The 17,454-nt window shown below is 47.0% G+C and overlaps 1 protein-coding gene across 1 annotated transcript in view; it reads right to left on the bottom strand.

Annotated features, from left to right (window-relative positions):
- Nucleotides 1-17,454, bottom strand: part of CAPN6 (calpain 6) — a 533,527-nt gene that overhangs the window by 133,316 nt on the left and 382,757 nt on the right. Inside the window, exon 9 of the mRNA XM_085608187.1 lies at nt 14,686-14,808. Within this exon, the coding sequence (XP_085464313.1) occupies nt 14,686-14,808 (123 nt within the window). The remainder of the gene's footprint in view (nt 1-14,685; nt 14,809-17,454) is intronic.

Raw genomic sequence — 17,454 nt, forward strand, 5'->3', positions numbered from 1 at the left:
TATGCTGTGTCCTGATTGGCCAGGTGTTTCCTTACTTCATGTGGCATCTGACTTTATGGTCTTTTGGGATCACACGTACCCCTCTGGCCATGTGTGCTTTATTGGGGCCAGACTCATTGGACCATTGTGCTGTCGCTGCACCTATTTGTCGGATAGATCTGGAATTTCCTGCTCGTACATTTGTCTGTTGGCTATGTGCCCCCCCCACCAGTCACCTGTCAATTATTGACCTCAGGCCTGGGTCTTAGGGCCTACCTGCCCACGTATTTCTGAGTGGGTGTTTACGTGGAGTTAACAACGGTCAAATTCGTCAAAAGAGATGCGATTTCAGTCTTGTGCATGAATGTACCATTCTTAACTTTTACATCGACTTTCTCAATATTAGCAGAAGCAAACACGAGCACAACATCAGGAACTCAAAAGCATAAGACTGAAAATCGTGCCTTTAAAGACATGGATGACACTAAATTTGTGGAGGAATGAGGAGTTAGTTGAGCACACCGAAGTTGCTTATAAAGTCATTGAAAAGAGCTTGTTCAACAATGGAAAACCATTACAATTTCAAATATTCGGTGCAAACTAGATGTGGTTGGCACTGCTTCCAGAGAAACCAACATAAGCATTCTCCTCCGACATCATGCCTAGCTGAGACTATCTGGATTCTATATCTTGGTGTGCCTTTCGATGGGGAGCATCTTGTCAGTCCTCAAGTGGACTCGAAGTTGGGAAATATTATAAAAGGTATAGGCATGTGGAAAGCCACTCTAAATCCACCCTACAAGGGTTAGATATCAAAGACACAAAAGCAGGAGTAGGAGTTAAATCAGTGTCTGCATCTCAAAGCCCACAGTACCAGCCACAAAAAACCTTTCAGGAGGGTCAGTCAGGCACGCTGTACGATAAAGTTGGCTTCTGCTTCAACAATTGCAGTAAGGCTGCCAAAGCAAGGGCACTTTCAACTTTATCCAGTGACCACTCATACACTCCCTTGCCCACTCAACACCTGAGGCTATACCTTCTATAGTGGAAGGAAATAATCTCGGACAAGAGGTTACTCTCCATTGTCACCCACAGGTATTGCTAAGAGTTTCATACCATGCTACCAAGTATTAATCAGCTAAGATCACAAAAGGCTGCTGCAAGAAGAAATACTAAACTATACAAAAAGTGATAAATGGAAAGCTTGAATTAAACACAGTCATTGGTAATTACTTAGAGCTGCATCCTGTATTGTATACTTCAGCAAGAAGGAATGTAGGCATTGCTCCAAAAGAGAGGACTCAAACTCGTCCTACTACAGCAGTTGGGTCAAGGAGTTTATTCCCAATGCTTTCTCAATCCAAAGATACTAAAACCACTCAATCGATACAACATGTTAGAACACTGCAAGATGAGATCTCTCTAAGATGTCATTCTTCTGCTTTGCATCAGGGACTACATGGCGGCCCATGATCTCAAGAATGTTCTACTTCCACATTCCCATTCACCAAGCCCACCACTGCTCCCTCTGATTTGTGCAAAGTATAATGCATTATCTGTTCTAATTGCTACCCTTTAGCGTCACCATAGGCCCTCACGTGTTCAGTAAATGCTTAGCAGTAATAGCAGCGCATTTTAGCTGCAACACCATTCATGTCTTTCAAAACCTCAGGCATAGCTGGTATGTCAAATGCCAAGCACTATGCTCACTCACATTCAGCAAACCATTTCAATTCTCCATATATTGGGGTTCACTATCAATGCCCTGAAATCTCATGTTTGTCACCAACAAACACAACAGTTTTTGGGATCCATTCTCAATACAGTAACTGGCAAACTACTCCAGCAACAAGAGTCTGATGGTATTTCAAAAGCTGCTTCCCCTTAACCAGACGCTGCATCATCTGACACACTGATACTGAAACTTCTAGAAATGATGCCATCACAAACTGTGATAGCACCAAATGCACGGCTGCACATGAGTCCCCTGCAAGAGTGCCTTGCGAAACAGTGGGTCACAAGATCTTCTATATGTATTGATTGAGAAAACTGAGGTGTGGCCTTTGTGTTGGGCATGGGTTTCATTAAGGGCCCTGGAGATGAAAACTCTCCAAAGTCGGAGTCTTCGGATGAGACCTATTCAGCACTCTGCTCCCCTAGGGTCCCTAGAGTACAGGAGTGACCACCCTTTTTCCCATCCAAGTAAGTTTTCTTAATATCTATGATGCTGTGCGTGGTTGGTGGCTTAGGAGAAACTTGGTGTTGCAGTCTTTAATGAGACTACCACATATCACTTGTGTGCCGGATGGCCTTTTTACACTAAAAGGCCTTGTAGGCCATGCAGGTCCATTCTTTATGGTCCCTTGAGAGACAGAGGTTGCCGGCCTGGTGTTGGTCTGACCATGGATACTTACAGTTACTCAAACAACCTGACCCCAACGATTTCAGTTTGATTCAATTCCAAAGAGGTAGGCCATTGCACAGTTTCTTCATCTGTTGAGAAGAGTGCTAGGGTGTCTCGATTAATTTTGTTTCCCTGACATGACAGTCCTGGAGCTCTCAAAGATGCATCCAAACAGAATGGTGAGAAAACAAAACAATCTATTATGTAGTCTGTTGACTGGTGTATAGTGGGTTTCTGCCTGGGAGGTATCATGAGCCACCTTGAAACCGAAACCTCTACCTCGAAGAAAAAAAACAAGCAAAATCTGCATGGTTATCAGGGATGAAGCTCACCATAGAGGATAAATACTTGTCGGAAGGGGTGAGTCTGTTTTGTAAACAGAGCCTCAGACTCAGCTCTACAAGGTTGGTTTTCAAATCCATGGGTGACAAGAGTGAACTTAGTCCAGTGCACCAGCGCTGGATGTGAAATACAGGTTGTAGCCCTGCAGAACCCCCACCCAATATATAAATGAGGTGGTGCCTATGCTTTTGGGTTGTTAACAGGGATAAGTGGTAATCCAAACAATCGTTCATTAATGATTTACACACTCAAGATCACTAGGAACAGAATATGTATTTCAACATATTTATTTAAAATAGTTATTTTAAAATGCCGGGATCTAGTGCACATAATTTTGACAACGTTATAGAAGATAATAAAAAGCAGCTATGCTTTTCAATAACAGCGAAAACAGGGAGAAATAGTAACATCACTATTTATAGCCTTTACTCCCTCACTGTGCTATAGCCAAGCGCTGTACTAGATCTAGCAGATAAATAAATAATAAGCCTGAGGATTGGAGGTGGTGTGCATACCTGGACGACAGGGTTTTCTGTCTGTTTGTAATGGCTTGTCAGCTATTTCAAGCATAAGGCCAAGAGCTAGGAGATTATGACTATGAGAGGACACATACTTGGGACCAGATTGTGAAGGTAGAATTGAATGCTATGCAGAGCTTCGTGGAGTCTTGCTTGAGGCTCTTTCAGTCAGGAAGGAATCTGGTGGTGTGCTCATCTGGATCTGCAATCGACGTCTGTGACTTGGGTGTAGTTTCTCTCCTAAGTGGTCAAGTGAAAGTCCTTATATACTGACTCTTATCAGATATTATCAACTTATGTCAGAAATTCCAATCTTTGACATAGACTATGTATGTCAAGGAGTGCATCCCAGATGATTTCTTAATGACATAGGTGAGAGGACTTCAATTCAGACTACGCTATTTTGGCTATGGATGTTATTTGACATTGAGAAAGGCACCTGCCATAGACTGATTTTTTTTTTTTTTTTTTGTTGAAACATTTTTTATTGTTTTCATAGCAACAACACAGTACAAACCCGCTTCCTCCACGGCCAAAGAATGTTTAGTACACATAAAGTTACCAGCCAACAACCGGGAGAATGAGCTTCCGGCCCCTACCGGCCCTCCCCCCTCCCTCCCCACCCCATGTCAGTGTGCCTCCTGTCTTTCACCTCGCTCCCGATGTGCCCCTTCCCTGTCATAAATCAGACATGGGTACTCGCCCTCTACTAGGAATCCCTGTCTCTCCCTTACACTTTAGCCGCAGCCTCGTTGCCAGCGATCACTACTACTCCCCTTCTACTCCCCATTCGCCACCTCCTCCTGCCCGCCAGATGTGTCCCCCTCTACCCCATTGTCAGCCATCAGCCCCTGAAGTTCCACCACCAGCGTCTCCCACGCCCGGGCCGTCGCCAGCGCCTTTTCGTCATCACGCCGAAGAGCTAATTGCAACCGGAGCGCACCCTCAGCCCCCGCCCAACGCACAAAGGCCGCCCTCCATCGCAAGAAGCTAGGCCCCGTCCTGGACTTCCAGTGCATAGTCAGTTCCCTCTTGGCCATTATCAATCCTAAGTCGTAAAACTTGCTAGTGACCTTCGTCCGGCGGGTGTGCGGAAACCAAAGCAGCAAACAGGCCCCCAGATCCGGGTCAATAGCTCGGTCCGTCACCTGATTAAGGCAATCCATGACCTCTGCCCAATAATCACCCAGCTGGACGCAGGACCAAAACATGTGGCGAAAATCAGCGCCCTCTCTCCCGCACCGCGGGCACTGCGAGTGCGCCCCCCCAAAAAATTGCAATATTTTCACCGGTGTCAAATACGCCCGGTGCAACGTGAAAAATTGCACCAACTGGAACCGGGCATTGCGCGTTCCCTTCCAGGCCCGCCGTACCAGCGTGGACCAGGTAGTCTCGGGGATCGGTTTCTCAAGGTCCAACTCCCACTTGCCCCTCAAGGTGGCAAGAGGCGGCAAGCCTTCCATCGCCAGCCTGCGGTATAGGCAAGTAATGGCCTTGGACGTCCCCGCTGCCATCACTACATATTGCCAACCCGCAGCGACCGGCGGCTCCGAGAGCCCCGCATTCCAGTGCCGCTGAAGGCTCGCTACCAGGGCCGCGTGAAGCAAGAAGTCCCCACGTGGGAGCCCATAGGAGTCCTGCAACTCTTGGAACGGCAGCAGCACCCCCTCCCGGAATAAGTCACCCACCATCTGCACACCCAACTCCTCCCAAACAGCCAGCCCAGACCAATCGCCTCCATGCGGGAACGCCGTACACATCCCCAAAGGAATCTCCGGGGCATAGGGGCGAGTTATCGCCGCCCTCCTCTGGCATCGGTTCCAACACAGCCGGAGTGTACGCTCTTCCAACGTGAGCAGGTCAAGGTCCAGCCTCTGCTGTAAGACTATGAAGGCTAGCACATGTCGCGGAATCAGCCTGCCCTGTGGGCCCTCCGGGCCCCGGTATTCTCTGGCAACCGCCTGCGTAAGCCACTGGAGTTGGGCCGCCAGATAGTACCACTCGAAGTCCGGGACTGCCAGGCCCCCTTCCGCCCTCGGCCGCCGCAGGGTGGTCAACGCCACCCGCCTTCTCCCGGAGCCCCAAATAAAGCCCGTGGACATCGCCCTAAGCCGTTGGAAGTACGACGCCGGCACCCATATAGGTAGGGTGCGAAAGTAATAGAGGAGTCGTGGCAACGCCACCATCTTCAACAGCGCAACCGTCCCGGCACACGAAAGCGGGAGTGTACTCCAGAAACTCATGCTGCCCCGCAATCCGCGAATGGCTCTGCCAATGTTCCCCTCCAGCAAGTCCTGCTGGGTATGGTAGATATTAACCCCCAGATACCGCAGGCAGTCCCCCTCCCATCGGACCAGTCCCAGTGACTGGGGGGCCCGGCCGCCCGGTCCCAGCGGGAACAAGCATGTCTTGCCCCAGTTGACCTTGAGCCCTGAGAGGCGTCCAAAGGCCTCCAACAAGGCAGTCGCCCCACTCAGCGCTCCCTCGGCATCCGCCAGAAACATCAGCAGATCGTCAGCATACAGGGAGATATAGTGAGCATCCCCCCTTAGGTGAACTCCAGCATAGGAACGCCCCAGCCGGGCATGCGCCGCCAACGGCTCAATAGCCAGGGCGAACAATAAGGGGGAGAGCGAGCAACCCTGCCTCGTTCCCCTCCGCACCGGGTAGGAGGCCGAGATAGTAACCCCCGTCTTCACCCGGGCCGTGGCCTCATAATAGAGCAAGGTGGTCCAGCGTACAAAGCCGTCCCCCAGGCCAAAAGCCCGTAGCACTCGGTATAAATAGGGCCACTCCACACTATCGAAGGCCTTTTCAATATCGACCGACAGAGTGCAGGCTTCCGGATATATGTCCCGGTCCAGCTCCATCACCCGTAGCAAACGTCGCACCGACGTGGCCGTGTTACGTCGTGGGATAAAGCCCGCCTGATCTGGATGGATCAAGGCGGTCATATGAGTCAACAGGCGCGACGCCAGGATTTTGCTCAGGATTTTGTAGTCCACCGTCAACATGGAGAGCGGGCGGTATGCCGTGCGCGCGCCGGCCTCCCCTCCTGGTTTCAGCAGAGGCACCACAATAGCCTCTCGAGCGGAGGCTGGTAAGCGCCCAAGACGCCAAGCCTCTCCGTAAAGGACTTGCAGCTGCGGCGCAAGCAAATCTGGGCAAGCCGCATAGAACTCGATGGGCAGTCCGTCTACCCCCGGGGTCTTTCGCCTGGCCATTTGCTTAATTGCTGCACGAATCTCGCCCAGGGTGATAGCACCCCCGAGGTCCTTCTCGCTCTCCGGGTCCAGCCGGGGCAGGCGAGCCGCCACCAGAAACTCAGCTAAACCTTCAGGTTCTCCCCGCATGGTGCTGTCATACAGCCTTGCGTAATAACTGGCGAACTGCCTATTAATCTCCTCCTGAGAATAGACCGGGACCCCCCCTGCCTCGACCAGAGACAATATAGGTGTACAGCGGGCCGTCGGGGACGCCAACCATGCCAAAAGAGACCCCACCTTGTCCCGTTCCGCATGCGCCCGGGTAAGGTATTCCTTATGATCAAAGCAGCGAAGCTTCTCTACACACACCGCCACGCCCTCCCGTGCCTCCACGACCGCAGGTAGCTCGCCCTCCCCCGCCTGATGTGCGCGCTCAGCCATCCGCAGTTGGGCCTCCGCCCCCGCTACCTCCTTCAACAAAGTCTTCCGCACGCCAGCGGTGGATGATATACAAACTCCCCGGACCACTGCCTTGAACGCGTCCCACTCCGCCGCCCGGGTCGACGCCGTATCCGCGTTAGTCCTAAAGTACTGCTCTATGCAGCCGCTAACCTCAGCCCGGAAAACCGGGTCCTCCAGCAACAAGGGGTTTAAGCGCCAAGTGGGTATCGCCTGCCGCTGTCTAGACCACTGCAGCACCCCCATGCAAGGGTTATGGTCCGAGATGGTTTTAGCCAAGTACTCACTGTGTCGCATCAGAGTCTGGGCATCCGGGGAACACAATATGCTGTCCAAGCGGGCATACAACTCGTGGGGGGCTGAGTAGAAGGAGTAATCCCTATCCCTCGGATGATGCGTCCGCCATGTGTCTACCAACCCCCATGTGTCCTGCCAAGCGCGCCTGCTATTAGCCACCCTACGGACCACCGATTGTGCCAGGGGCGGGTGGGACCTATCCAGCTCAACATCTACCACTGAGTTAAAATCCCCCCCCAACACCACCGTCCCCGTCAAATAGGCCGCAAGCTGCCCCGACAGTCTGGAAAAGAAGGCGGCCTGGTCTACATTAGGGGCATATACACTACATAAGGCCATGTCCCTCCCATCTAGTCTCCCCTGCACTGCTACAAACCTGCCCTCCGGGTCCACCAGTGTCGCCAGCGGCTGGAAAGGGACTCCCGCTCTAACCCATATCAGGGCCCCTCGGGCAAACTTGGAGAAGGTAGTATAGAATAGTTGGCCTCGCCAGCGCCGCTGTAACGCCTTCCCCTCCTCGCGATCTAAGTGGGTTTCTTGGAGGAAGGCTACCTGGATCCCTCTCCGCACCAGGTAGGCGTGGACTTTATATCTCCTCCCCATAGAGGTGAGCCCCCTTACATTCCAGGTCAGGACTCGCAGTTCAGGTGGGGTCCCCATCCCATCGCCGTACCAACCACTCTTCTCCAACCCTCCGAGGCACACTGACATTCCCCACCTGCCATAGACTGATGTCGCACTGGGGGTTTTGTTGTCTATATCTTAATGATTTGACACTTTCACAGTTCTTGGAAAGATAGGCACAGAGGACATCTGCTTTAAAGGCAGACCTGTTGAGGATTCAGCATAATTTGTGGAAACAAGGCAGTCTACCTCATAAAAGATGGCAGCCTCCATTACCTAGGATGCAATCGGGGCCAAAGGTAAACAAGCTGGACAGACTAACTAAAATATAAACTATAGCTAAAATGGAACCCGTCCTGTATGTGTTTCAGAACCTAAAACTAAGCCTAAATGCAATTGAATAAAATAATAGAATTATGGAGGGAAACAGTCATAAAATATTCCAGCAATGGCATGAATCTTATAAGCTAAATAGTTGCTAAATTATCACTGAATGTGTTTTTGATTGATTTTGTTTATCAGAGATATTCATTATGCATTTACAGAATAAAAAGCACATGCCAGAAATATGCATTTGATGAGATATAAATTCATCACTTATTAAATGTTCAGTTACATGTCTTCAAACTGAAGTGAGAAAGGGGTATCTGCGCTGGAGGACATGCTCCTTACAACAATCAATCAAAAAGTAAAGTTTATTTAGACCATTGGTCTTTAAACCATGTAAAAACATGACATTTTTTAAATAGATATTCTAAAATCATTACAAGTTCATCAACCGACACCATTATGGAGCCCGATTTTCCTCTCAATTTTACACGGTGCTCCATACATAAGTAATATTCACACCCATATATCTACATAAATAATCTAAAAAATAGCAAAAGTCCTATTTTAAAATATTTTTAAAAGATATACAAATGAGATTTCCCTACAATCCCTATACATCGTAACTTCAACCTAGCTTACAGCCAACCATTCCATATTCCCTAAAAAAAACTTTTTACAGCCTGCATATACTTCAAAATGGCTATTGCAATTTCAAGATTTGTCATATCAGTACGGAGTTCAATTGCTTGTGCACGCAACCTAGTACCATATTTTAAAAAGATAGGGCGTAAAAGCTGTTTCTGCAGAGCTGACAGTTTTTGGCATTCTATTAGGATATGTAAACTATCACATTTCATACCCAACCTACATGTGCATTTACCTTCAGATCGCATAAGTTCTGTTTTTATTTTACCATTTGACATAGCAGGATTGATACCAATTCTCAACCTTAGTGCTTCCAATCTAAGCCATTGGTTAGGGAGTGTATCCAGATAGGGGTACCAGATTTCTTTCACCCAGCTATGTCTCAGAAACTTCACAGATTCTTTCTTTCTCAGGTACTCCATGTCATCCAACCTAGACGTTTCTTTCCCTAAAGTTCTGAGTGTGCCAGTGGCAGCTCGCCAAGGAAGTGCTGCGGGGCAGTGGGGCGGGGCGGGGGAGGAGAGGGAGAGGGGGTAGTAAATTCCGGCATACGGAGAACGGAGTGAAGTAAATAAATAAAACAATTTACATTGTGCGCGCTGCAACGCCAACTCGGCGTTGCATGCGCGCAATGTAAATTGTTTTATTTATTTACTTAACTCTGTTCTGCCGTATGCTGGAGTTTACTTCCCCTCAGCCCGCCCCTCCCCCGCCTCGTCTCACTGCACTCCCTCAGCGAGCCGCCACTGGAGTGCGCTCTTTGTCGCTTCTATATGAAGAGTCTGCATATCAATTTTCACAACTAAATTTTCGCAGATGGTGTCGAGTTTCTTTCTGGCCGCTTTGGCCCATTTTAGTTCACTATGTTGAATCTTATTCTTACACCATTGTGACACTTTCGTATCTTCTCCTGTTCCCAATCGGTTCAAAATCTTAATAGGCCCACTTGCACCTGTACGTTCCATGAGGTCATGCCAAACTCCAATCTAATTGCCTGAATCATAGATGAGCTAGGTAAGGACATAACATTTTTTATGCATTTTCCTTCCTTGATATCCCAGTTACTTTTACCGCCTAAGCAGAGAATTTCTGCTCCATACTGTAATAGCTGAGGTATCATTGCGTAGTATGCCTTTAACAATGGTCTATGGGACATGTCACCATAACTGCAATTACATTTTTTAATCCCACACACAGATGTATGGGCTTTTGCTTTCTGTGCCTCCAAGTGCGTGCACCACTTTAGAGACTAGTCAAACCAGATCCCAAGGTATTTTTACTTAATAACAATCTAATTTGGTTTGTCCCAAATACCAATTAAACTTCTGCTCTCTCTTCCCAAAACACAGGATTTTGGTTTTATCCATGTTTACCATTAGTCGTTTTGCCGCACAATATATGCTAAATGCGTTTAGCTTCCTTTGCAGGCCAATCTCTGTCTGGTCGAGAATTACTAAATTGTCGTCATACAGTAAATAGGATAATAATTGTTTCCCATTCACTTTTGGGCTGGCACTTCTATCTGCCCCCAGGATAGATGCTAAAAATAAGGTGAAAAGTAGCAGGGCCAGTGCACAACCCTGTCTTAGGCCATTATTAATCACTGTTTCAGATGTCAAACACCCCCCGCCGTGTCCTTAATAACCTGGACCCAATTCTGTCTATGCAGCTCCTGCATTACTATTAGGAGATTTTCAGGAACATCATACCTTCTCTCAGGGTCTTCCATAGGCATTTCTTATCCACCAGGTCAAAGGCCGCTCAGAAGTCTACAAAGCAGCAATACAACCTACCTTGCTTCTCCATAAACCTGCGTAGCACCGCCCATAAGGCAAAGCAGTGTTCAATCATAGTGACCCTCCTTAAATCCTCCTTGTTCCGCTGGCACAATCGACCACTGCTCCACCCAATCCTTCAATCTGCCCAGGATTATTTTGGCAAAGACCTTTTCACCAACATCCAGCAGAGTGATCAATCTGTAATTCTTTGGGGCCTTCCTATCTCTTTTATGAACAGGTCTAATTGCTGCCCCCCTCCAGGATTTCGGAATATGACCAGAGTCTAATATGTCTGAGAACATATGGGATAGGAATTCAGTCCACCAATTTAGCTGTAATTTTATTATGATAGCGGGTAATTTGTTGGGTCCTGCTGCACGAGTTGGATTTCTACTGTAAAGGATGTTTATAGCTCTTCTACAGCACCTCCCCAGTGAGTTTTTTTTTAACTTATTACGGTCACTTCACTTGCCGCCTATATAATTCTTCTAAATACTCCCCCAAGCTGCTTCATCCACAACGCAGCTCATGGTCCCCGGGGTCCAACCGGAAACATCTTGTTTCAGCTTCCAAAACCCTCTTACATTTTTGCTTCAATTGTTTCCAGCAAGTTTTCCCAACATTTTTCTATAAAAATCCTCTTCTGATTCCTGACTAACGGTTTGTATTCTTTTCTCAGTTTAATCAGGTTAGCCAGTCTACCCTGGTCATACCTTACCCTCAGACCTCTCTCTTCTCTCCGGATTAACCTTGTCTTGTTCTTACACTGTAGATTTAACCACCTTAATTGCCTTCCTTGTAAAGATTGCATGTCTGTGATGCCAACTTTCTTGATGTTTAGTTCTACTCTAAGGCATTGTACCACTGCTGATCAGTTCTAAAGTGCATATGCTCTCCCTATGGTAAACTGATGTATGGATTAGTGACTCCATGATTGGCTGGTTTGGTTTACTTGTCAGACCCTAGTACAGTGCACTGAGTGTGCCCAGGGCTTGTAAGCCAAATGCTGCTGGTGGGCTTGCAGCACTGGTTGTGCCACCCACAGAAGCAGCCTGTAAAGTGTGTCTTAGGTCTGCCATTGCAGAGCCTGTGTGCAGTCTGGTACTGCCATGTTGACTGGGCAAGTGCACCCACTTGCCAGTACCTAAACCTTCCCTTTTCTTCATATCAGACACCCCTATGGTAGGCCCAAGGGCAGGGTGCATTGTAAGTATAAGGTAGGACATGCCCTGGTGTGTGTGGCATGTCCTAAAAGTGAATTACAGCCATTTTTGTTTTTCACTATTGCAAGGCTACCTGTTCCCCATAGGCCAGAATGGGCAGTTTGATTATTACATCTTATAATCCTAACTGACTCAGGGAACTAGGTAGAAATTCAAGTTTAGTATGCCTGAACTCAGAATGATAAAATGCATCTTTTAGTGAAGTTGGTTTTAACATTCTGTGTATGAAAATACTACTTTTAGAAAATAGGTATTTTCTTATCTAACCATCCAAGCCTGCCTCTGCTCGGCTGTGTATTCCTTGTCTGGAGTTTGAGTGACAGAGGCTGGGGGATTCCAGGAGACAGGGTGAGTCAGCACAGGGTTGAATAGAGAGATCTGCATGTAGATGGGTGGGAGGAGTTGCACCTGGGACCTGAATAGGGCTGTGCCTTCCCTCCACAATGCTGGCGCCACCTCCTGTGGTGCGTCTGATGTCCCTGGCCTGCACTGTGAAAGGAAAGAAGGAGTCTTGTCAACAAAGTGCTCCAGGACTGACCAGAACTGGTTTGGACTAGGCAAAGACATCTCTGTCTTCAGAGAACAAAGAGAAACTGTGTATAAAAAGGGGGACCCAGACCCCAGAACTTTAGATCACTTTTGGGAAACAAGAAGAAACCTTTGCTGAGGAGAAGAACCAGAGAGACTGAGGAGAGACTGTCCCTAAGCTGAGTGCTGTTTGGGGGATTGGCCTGCAGTGGTTGCCTGACTCCCAAAGAAAGGAGAGAGGAACTTTGTGTGTGCTTTCATCAACTTGTGAATGATCTCCAAGGGCTTGAGATAGAGCTTGCCTCCTGCTGAAGTCTCAGGGACAACAGACTTCACCCACCAGCTCCCCAAGAGTTCTTTGGAAGTGCCTGCAGTTGTGTTGGGCTTTGAGGGACTGCGTGTCGCAAGGAGCTGGAAGCGCGATGCACGAAGAAGCGTGTCTAACTGCCGCTTCACAACGCGAAAGCGCCTCGCATCGCCGGAGAAGAGGATCGATGTCGCACCAGATGCCGTCGCATCATCAGAGAAGAGTGTCGCAGCCGCAGTCGTCGCATCGCTGGGAAGGCATGTCGCCGCTGCAGTTGTCGCATCGTTGCCGAAGCGCCTCGCATTGCTGGAGAAGAGGATCGACGTCACATCAGACGCCGCCGCATCCCTGGGAAGCGTGTCGCAGGGCCTGTCGCGGCTCAGAAGAATCGTTGAGTCGCCGCACGGCCGTCGGGCGTGCACGCATTGTGTCGCATCAAGAAGAAGACGCCATCTTTGTTTCATCGCAATGGATCTTCATCGCATAACGGCGTTGCGGGTCGCATCGCCACGAAAGCGCAGTAAGAAACCGACGCATCACCTCCCCTCGCAGAGAATAATCAACGCATCCCCTACGCATCAGTAGGGACCCGACGCCTCACCATTCTTGTGTGTAAGGAACTGAAGCATCACCTCCCTGCACCACTTTCGATGTATAGCGTTACGCATCCTAAGGTACATTGAACTCAAAGTGTCGCATTTACCATCTTAAGAGAACTAAGCTATTTCTACCAATTTTAAAGTACAGTATTGTGGGTTTTTGTCGTTTGTGGTCGTGTTAAGTCTATATAAAAATACTTATTTTTATACTACAACTTGTGTGGTGTCCATCTGTAGTGTATTGTCACTGCGTTACTGTATGTGTTCACAAATGCTTTACACACTGCCTCTGAGATAAGCTGGTCTGCTCGTGCCAAGCTACCAAGGGGGTGAGCAGGGGTTATTTTAGGAGTATACCCCCTTACCCTGACTAGACGCAAGGGTCCCTATTTGGTCAAAGGTAACTACCTCTGCCAACTAGAGACCCCCAAATCTAACAAGGGGCCAGAAAAATGAGAAGAAAAGGCAAAACAGAGGGCAGAAGAACAAGCAGAAAAGGGGAAAACAGCGGACATTAAAAAAAGCAGAAGAGCAAGAAACGAGCAGAGGTGGCACAAACAGAGGGCAGCAGAGTAGACAGGCAGCATAGGGTAGTGGATTGCGGGAAAACTGGAGAGGAGAACTGTCACAGGGGGAGCTGGCACAAGGACCATAAGCTCACAATAGGTCTTTGGCAACCTGACAGCTTTCACTGTCTGGTAGGCATGGCCTATAAATGAGAGTAAAGATCAAGATTTCTGTAATCCTGCTACACGCTCTCAACTAGAGTAGCTGGCCTTTCATCCTTTCCCTAACAGCCATGTTCTTATTTTTTCTGTGCAATCCTCTGTCTGCCTGTTGTCAGATCAATGGGAGGCACCAGAGAGATTGGAAGGTTACATCTCTGTTTCAATCACCATATGACAAGTTCCCTCAAATCTGCAGGTAGTGTAGCAAGCTGGGAGAGACAGGGAGAGGTGGAGGATCACCAATCACCATTTCACCACCATATGAAAAGGGTCTGATGTGCACCAGCCCTTTCAGTTTTTCTTAGGTGTCTGGTGATTCTTGGGGGTGGATATAGAGTAGGGAAGAGGCATATCCACTCATGCTGAAGACTACTGAAGTGGCTGCTTCCCCACACTGATGTCAATGTACTGAAACATGTTTTGTTTTTCATTGTGGTAACAGGACTGTAGGAAACAACAGGGATTTGAATCTCTGACTCATAGTAATGACTTGGCAACAAATACTTGGCAGAAGGCAAAACTAGGATTGTTTAAGTGGTCCCATGTGTGATCACTCTTCATTGACACTTAAAATGTTCCTCCCCATGCTAACGAGCAAAATGTCAAGGAAAAGACAAATTACAGAAAATTGAAATTAATGTGTGTATTTTCAAGATCAACACATCCCAGTACATTCATGAAACATGCATGAACAAGTGAATGTTCTGTGTTTGCCTACCTTGAATATTTCAAAGCCAATGATGAAGCTGTCACCTTTCCCTTCTCGCTTGAGATTTCGTCGATCCTCCTGTTGCAGCGAAATCAGCACTTCATCTTTACTTTTCTTCACATTAAAAACATACTGATGGTGTAAAGAAAGATTTGTTAGGTTGGACCATTCGGTTAATAGTATTATTATTATTATTATTTGTTAAGTGCATATTCACTGAGTGATCTTGGCACTAGGAGCGAAAACAAGTATATAACAAAAATAAAGCATGACAATATCCTAAATGCTAGGAAAGGAAGACACCTTGCAAGAATGGAGGCCCAATCAGAGCTAGGACTAAACCAGAGCTGAGAACATAGACACCTTTGTGGTATACATTAAAACACCATAATTGGAGATATTCTTCACATCTGGAGGGAGATCATTCCAGAGCCTGGGACCTAATATAAGGAAAGCTCTGCCACAAGGCATGTGAAACTGAAAGTAGTGTCTGAGCTTGGGCTGTTCTAGTGAACGGCTATGTGGGATAAGGAGATTTATTTGAGATGGGTCCTTTGTTTTAAGGGAAGACACTTGAAATGTTATCTGGCCTGTGAAATGTGAACCATTTTTTGAGAATTTTCACTAGTTTCTCAACCATGATCTGAAGGCTGCAGCTTTGAAATGGCTGATCTGAAAAGCTTACAAAGATAGCATGATACATTATCTGGGTGGGATAAGATACAGAACCTCACCACCTACACAAAATTCTCATTGTGGATAAAAGGGTGGATTTTCCTCAGGGTCTTACTGCGGGTAAGCTTCGTGGCCCAGACTTTCAGAATCAGTGGCAGAAAGACAGCTCCTGAGAAAAGAGCACTTTCAGGTTCTTGACCAACTCCACTGGGATGGAAGCGGATCCAAGTTTCAGATGGACCTTGTCTCGAGCCCGCATCAATAATTAGCACCTCTGTCTTGTCACTATTTGATTTTCAAAATTGCTCTATATCCAATGCTGGACACTTGTTAAGCAGTTTCGCAACATCCAATGCAGTTAAAAGACTGCTGGTGAGACTTGAGCAGCAGCAGCCCCACTTGATTCGCATATGCCAGTGTTATGAACCCAAATGAGCGTATCAGGCTTTATGGTGGCTGGATGTAGATATTAACCAGAATTGAGGATAGCCTTCAAGACCCCGAAATAGCAGAGAAGGATCACAGAATGAAGAAGATGGAAATATACTGATTAAATCGTGTTTTTAAGAAAGGAGGCAACAAATAGTAATACTTTTCCATGCAACCCTAGAACTTTGAAGCGTTTCAACAGGGTGTCATGGTTGACTGTATCAAAGGCTGCTGAGAGAACATGAATCAGAATTCTTCCACACTGTCTATCATCATGTTAAGTTTGTAGCTAATTGAGAATGGCTACTAGCACAGATTCACTGCCCCAAACAGAACCCTGTTGTCCTTCATTCAGATGCTTCCCTACCTCTGCGTGATTGGCCTGCAAGATGTTTCTCCAGACCTTTGTCACAGAGGGTAGTTGTATGATAGGGTGATCGTTTATCGACTCGGGGCTTAAATCCTATTTTTTTTAATAAGGGCATTACTTGCCCTTTTTGAGGTGTTGTGGCACCCACTCTACATGTAGCAAGGTCTTATTGGCAGCCTGAATTGGTTTTCCTATTACAGGGATCGGCCTTTGAAGATGGTTATGACAGATCATCTGGAGAAGCTGATCTGAACCTTGGTAAAGTGGAATTTACATTACTTAATGCAGAGATGGTGATGCGATAGGAGGGCAGAAATCGGGGCACAGAATCACTAATGGGCTAGCGGCTGCTGCATATCTGAGCTTTTTCGCCGTCACATAACTTACTAATGGTATTAGAGAAAAAACCTTACATGCTATCACAAAACCTTGGGAAGCAGGCAGTCTTAAATCAGTTATTAGAGTATGACAGAATTACCTCGCACACAAATGTTTGGAGAAGTTAGACGAGGAATATAAATGGGAAGAGACCAAACCGACCTTAGCCATCGGAGGCATGTTTTTTAATGTTTGGGATGTAGGATACTAAGATAGCATGCAGCTAATATCTTCAAGAACAGTAATGATAGGAAACTTCCTCCAAGAACAGCATTGCTTTTGCCGGGAGGCCAGCGATGCAACGGGAGGCTCTGGATTAATCAATTGGGGTCAAACCTTTTTATTTAATGCCGGAGGTGGGACGTACCCGATCTAAAGCCGTCCTGACTCTTTCATGGAGCAGGGAGCTATGTATGATTTAAAGACATGGCATGAGACTTCTAAGGAAGCTTTAGATTGTCCTCCCGGGTGCAGCGTCAGATGATCAGTCTGCATGTTATTGTTTCTAAGGCAAGAATAAGCTCCATGTTCAACACCAGTGGAAAGGTAACAAGTGACAGTTTTCAATCTTCGACGATGAAAAATTAAAATATTTATAAAACATGATATTACTTACACTAACAACTTCATTGGGAAGGAAAAGTGAAATTGGGATAATGCCCTCTTACTTCAGAGTCCTTAGTTTGCCAATGAGCATCGGATGGAAATAGATTTTAGAATTTTTTATTAGAGTTTATTATGCCCAAACAATCCACTTGTGATGGGAACAGCTTCAGGATAACGAGCAAATGCTCCTAAATGGACAATGTTTCAATTTCTCTATATTTTAGATTGTAACCTCAGTATGGAAACAGCTTTGGTGGTAGCTTCAGAAGAGATTAGGACCATTTTGGGCAAAGAGGGGAATGCAGCTGTGTGTCTTGTCG

This window comes from Triturus cristatus, chromosome 5_2 (assembly GCF_964204655.1).
Source record: "Triturus cristatus chromosome 5_2, aTriCri1.1, whole genome shotgun sequence".
Lineage (NCBI taxonomy): Eukaryota > Metazoa > Chordata > Amphibia > Caudata > Salamandridae > Triturus > Triturus cristatus.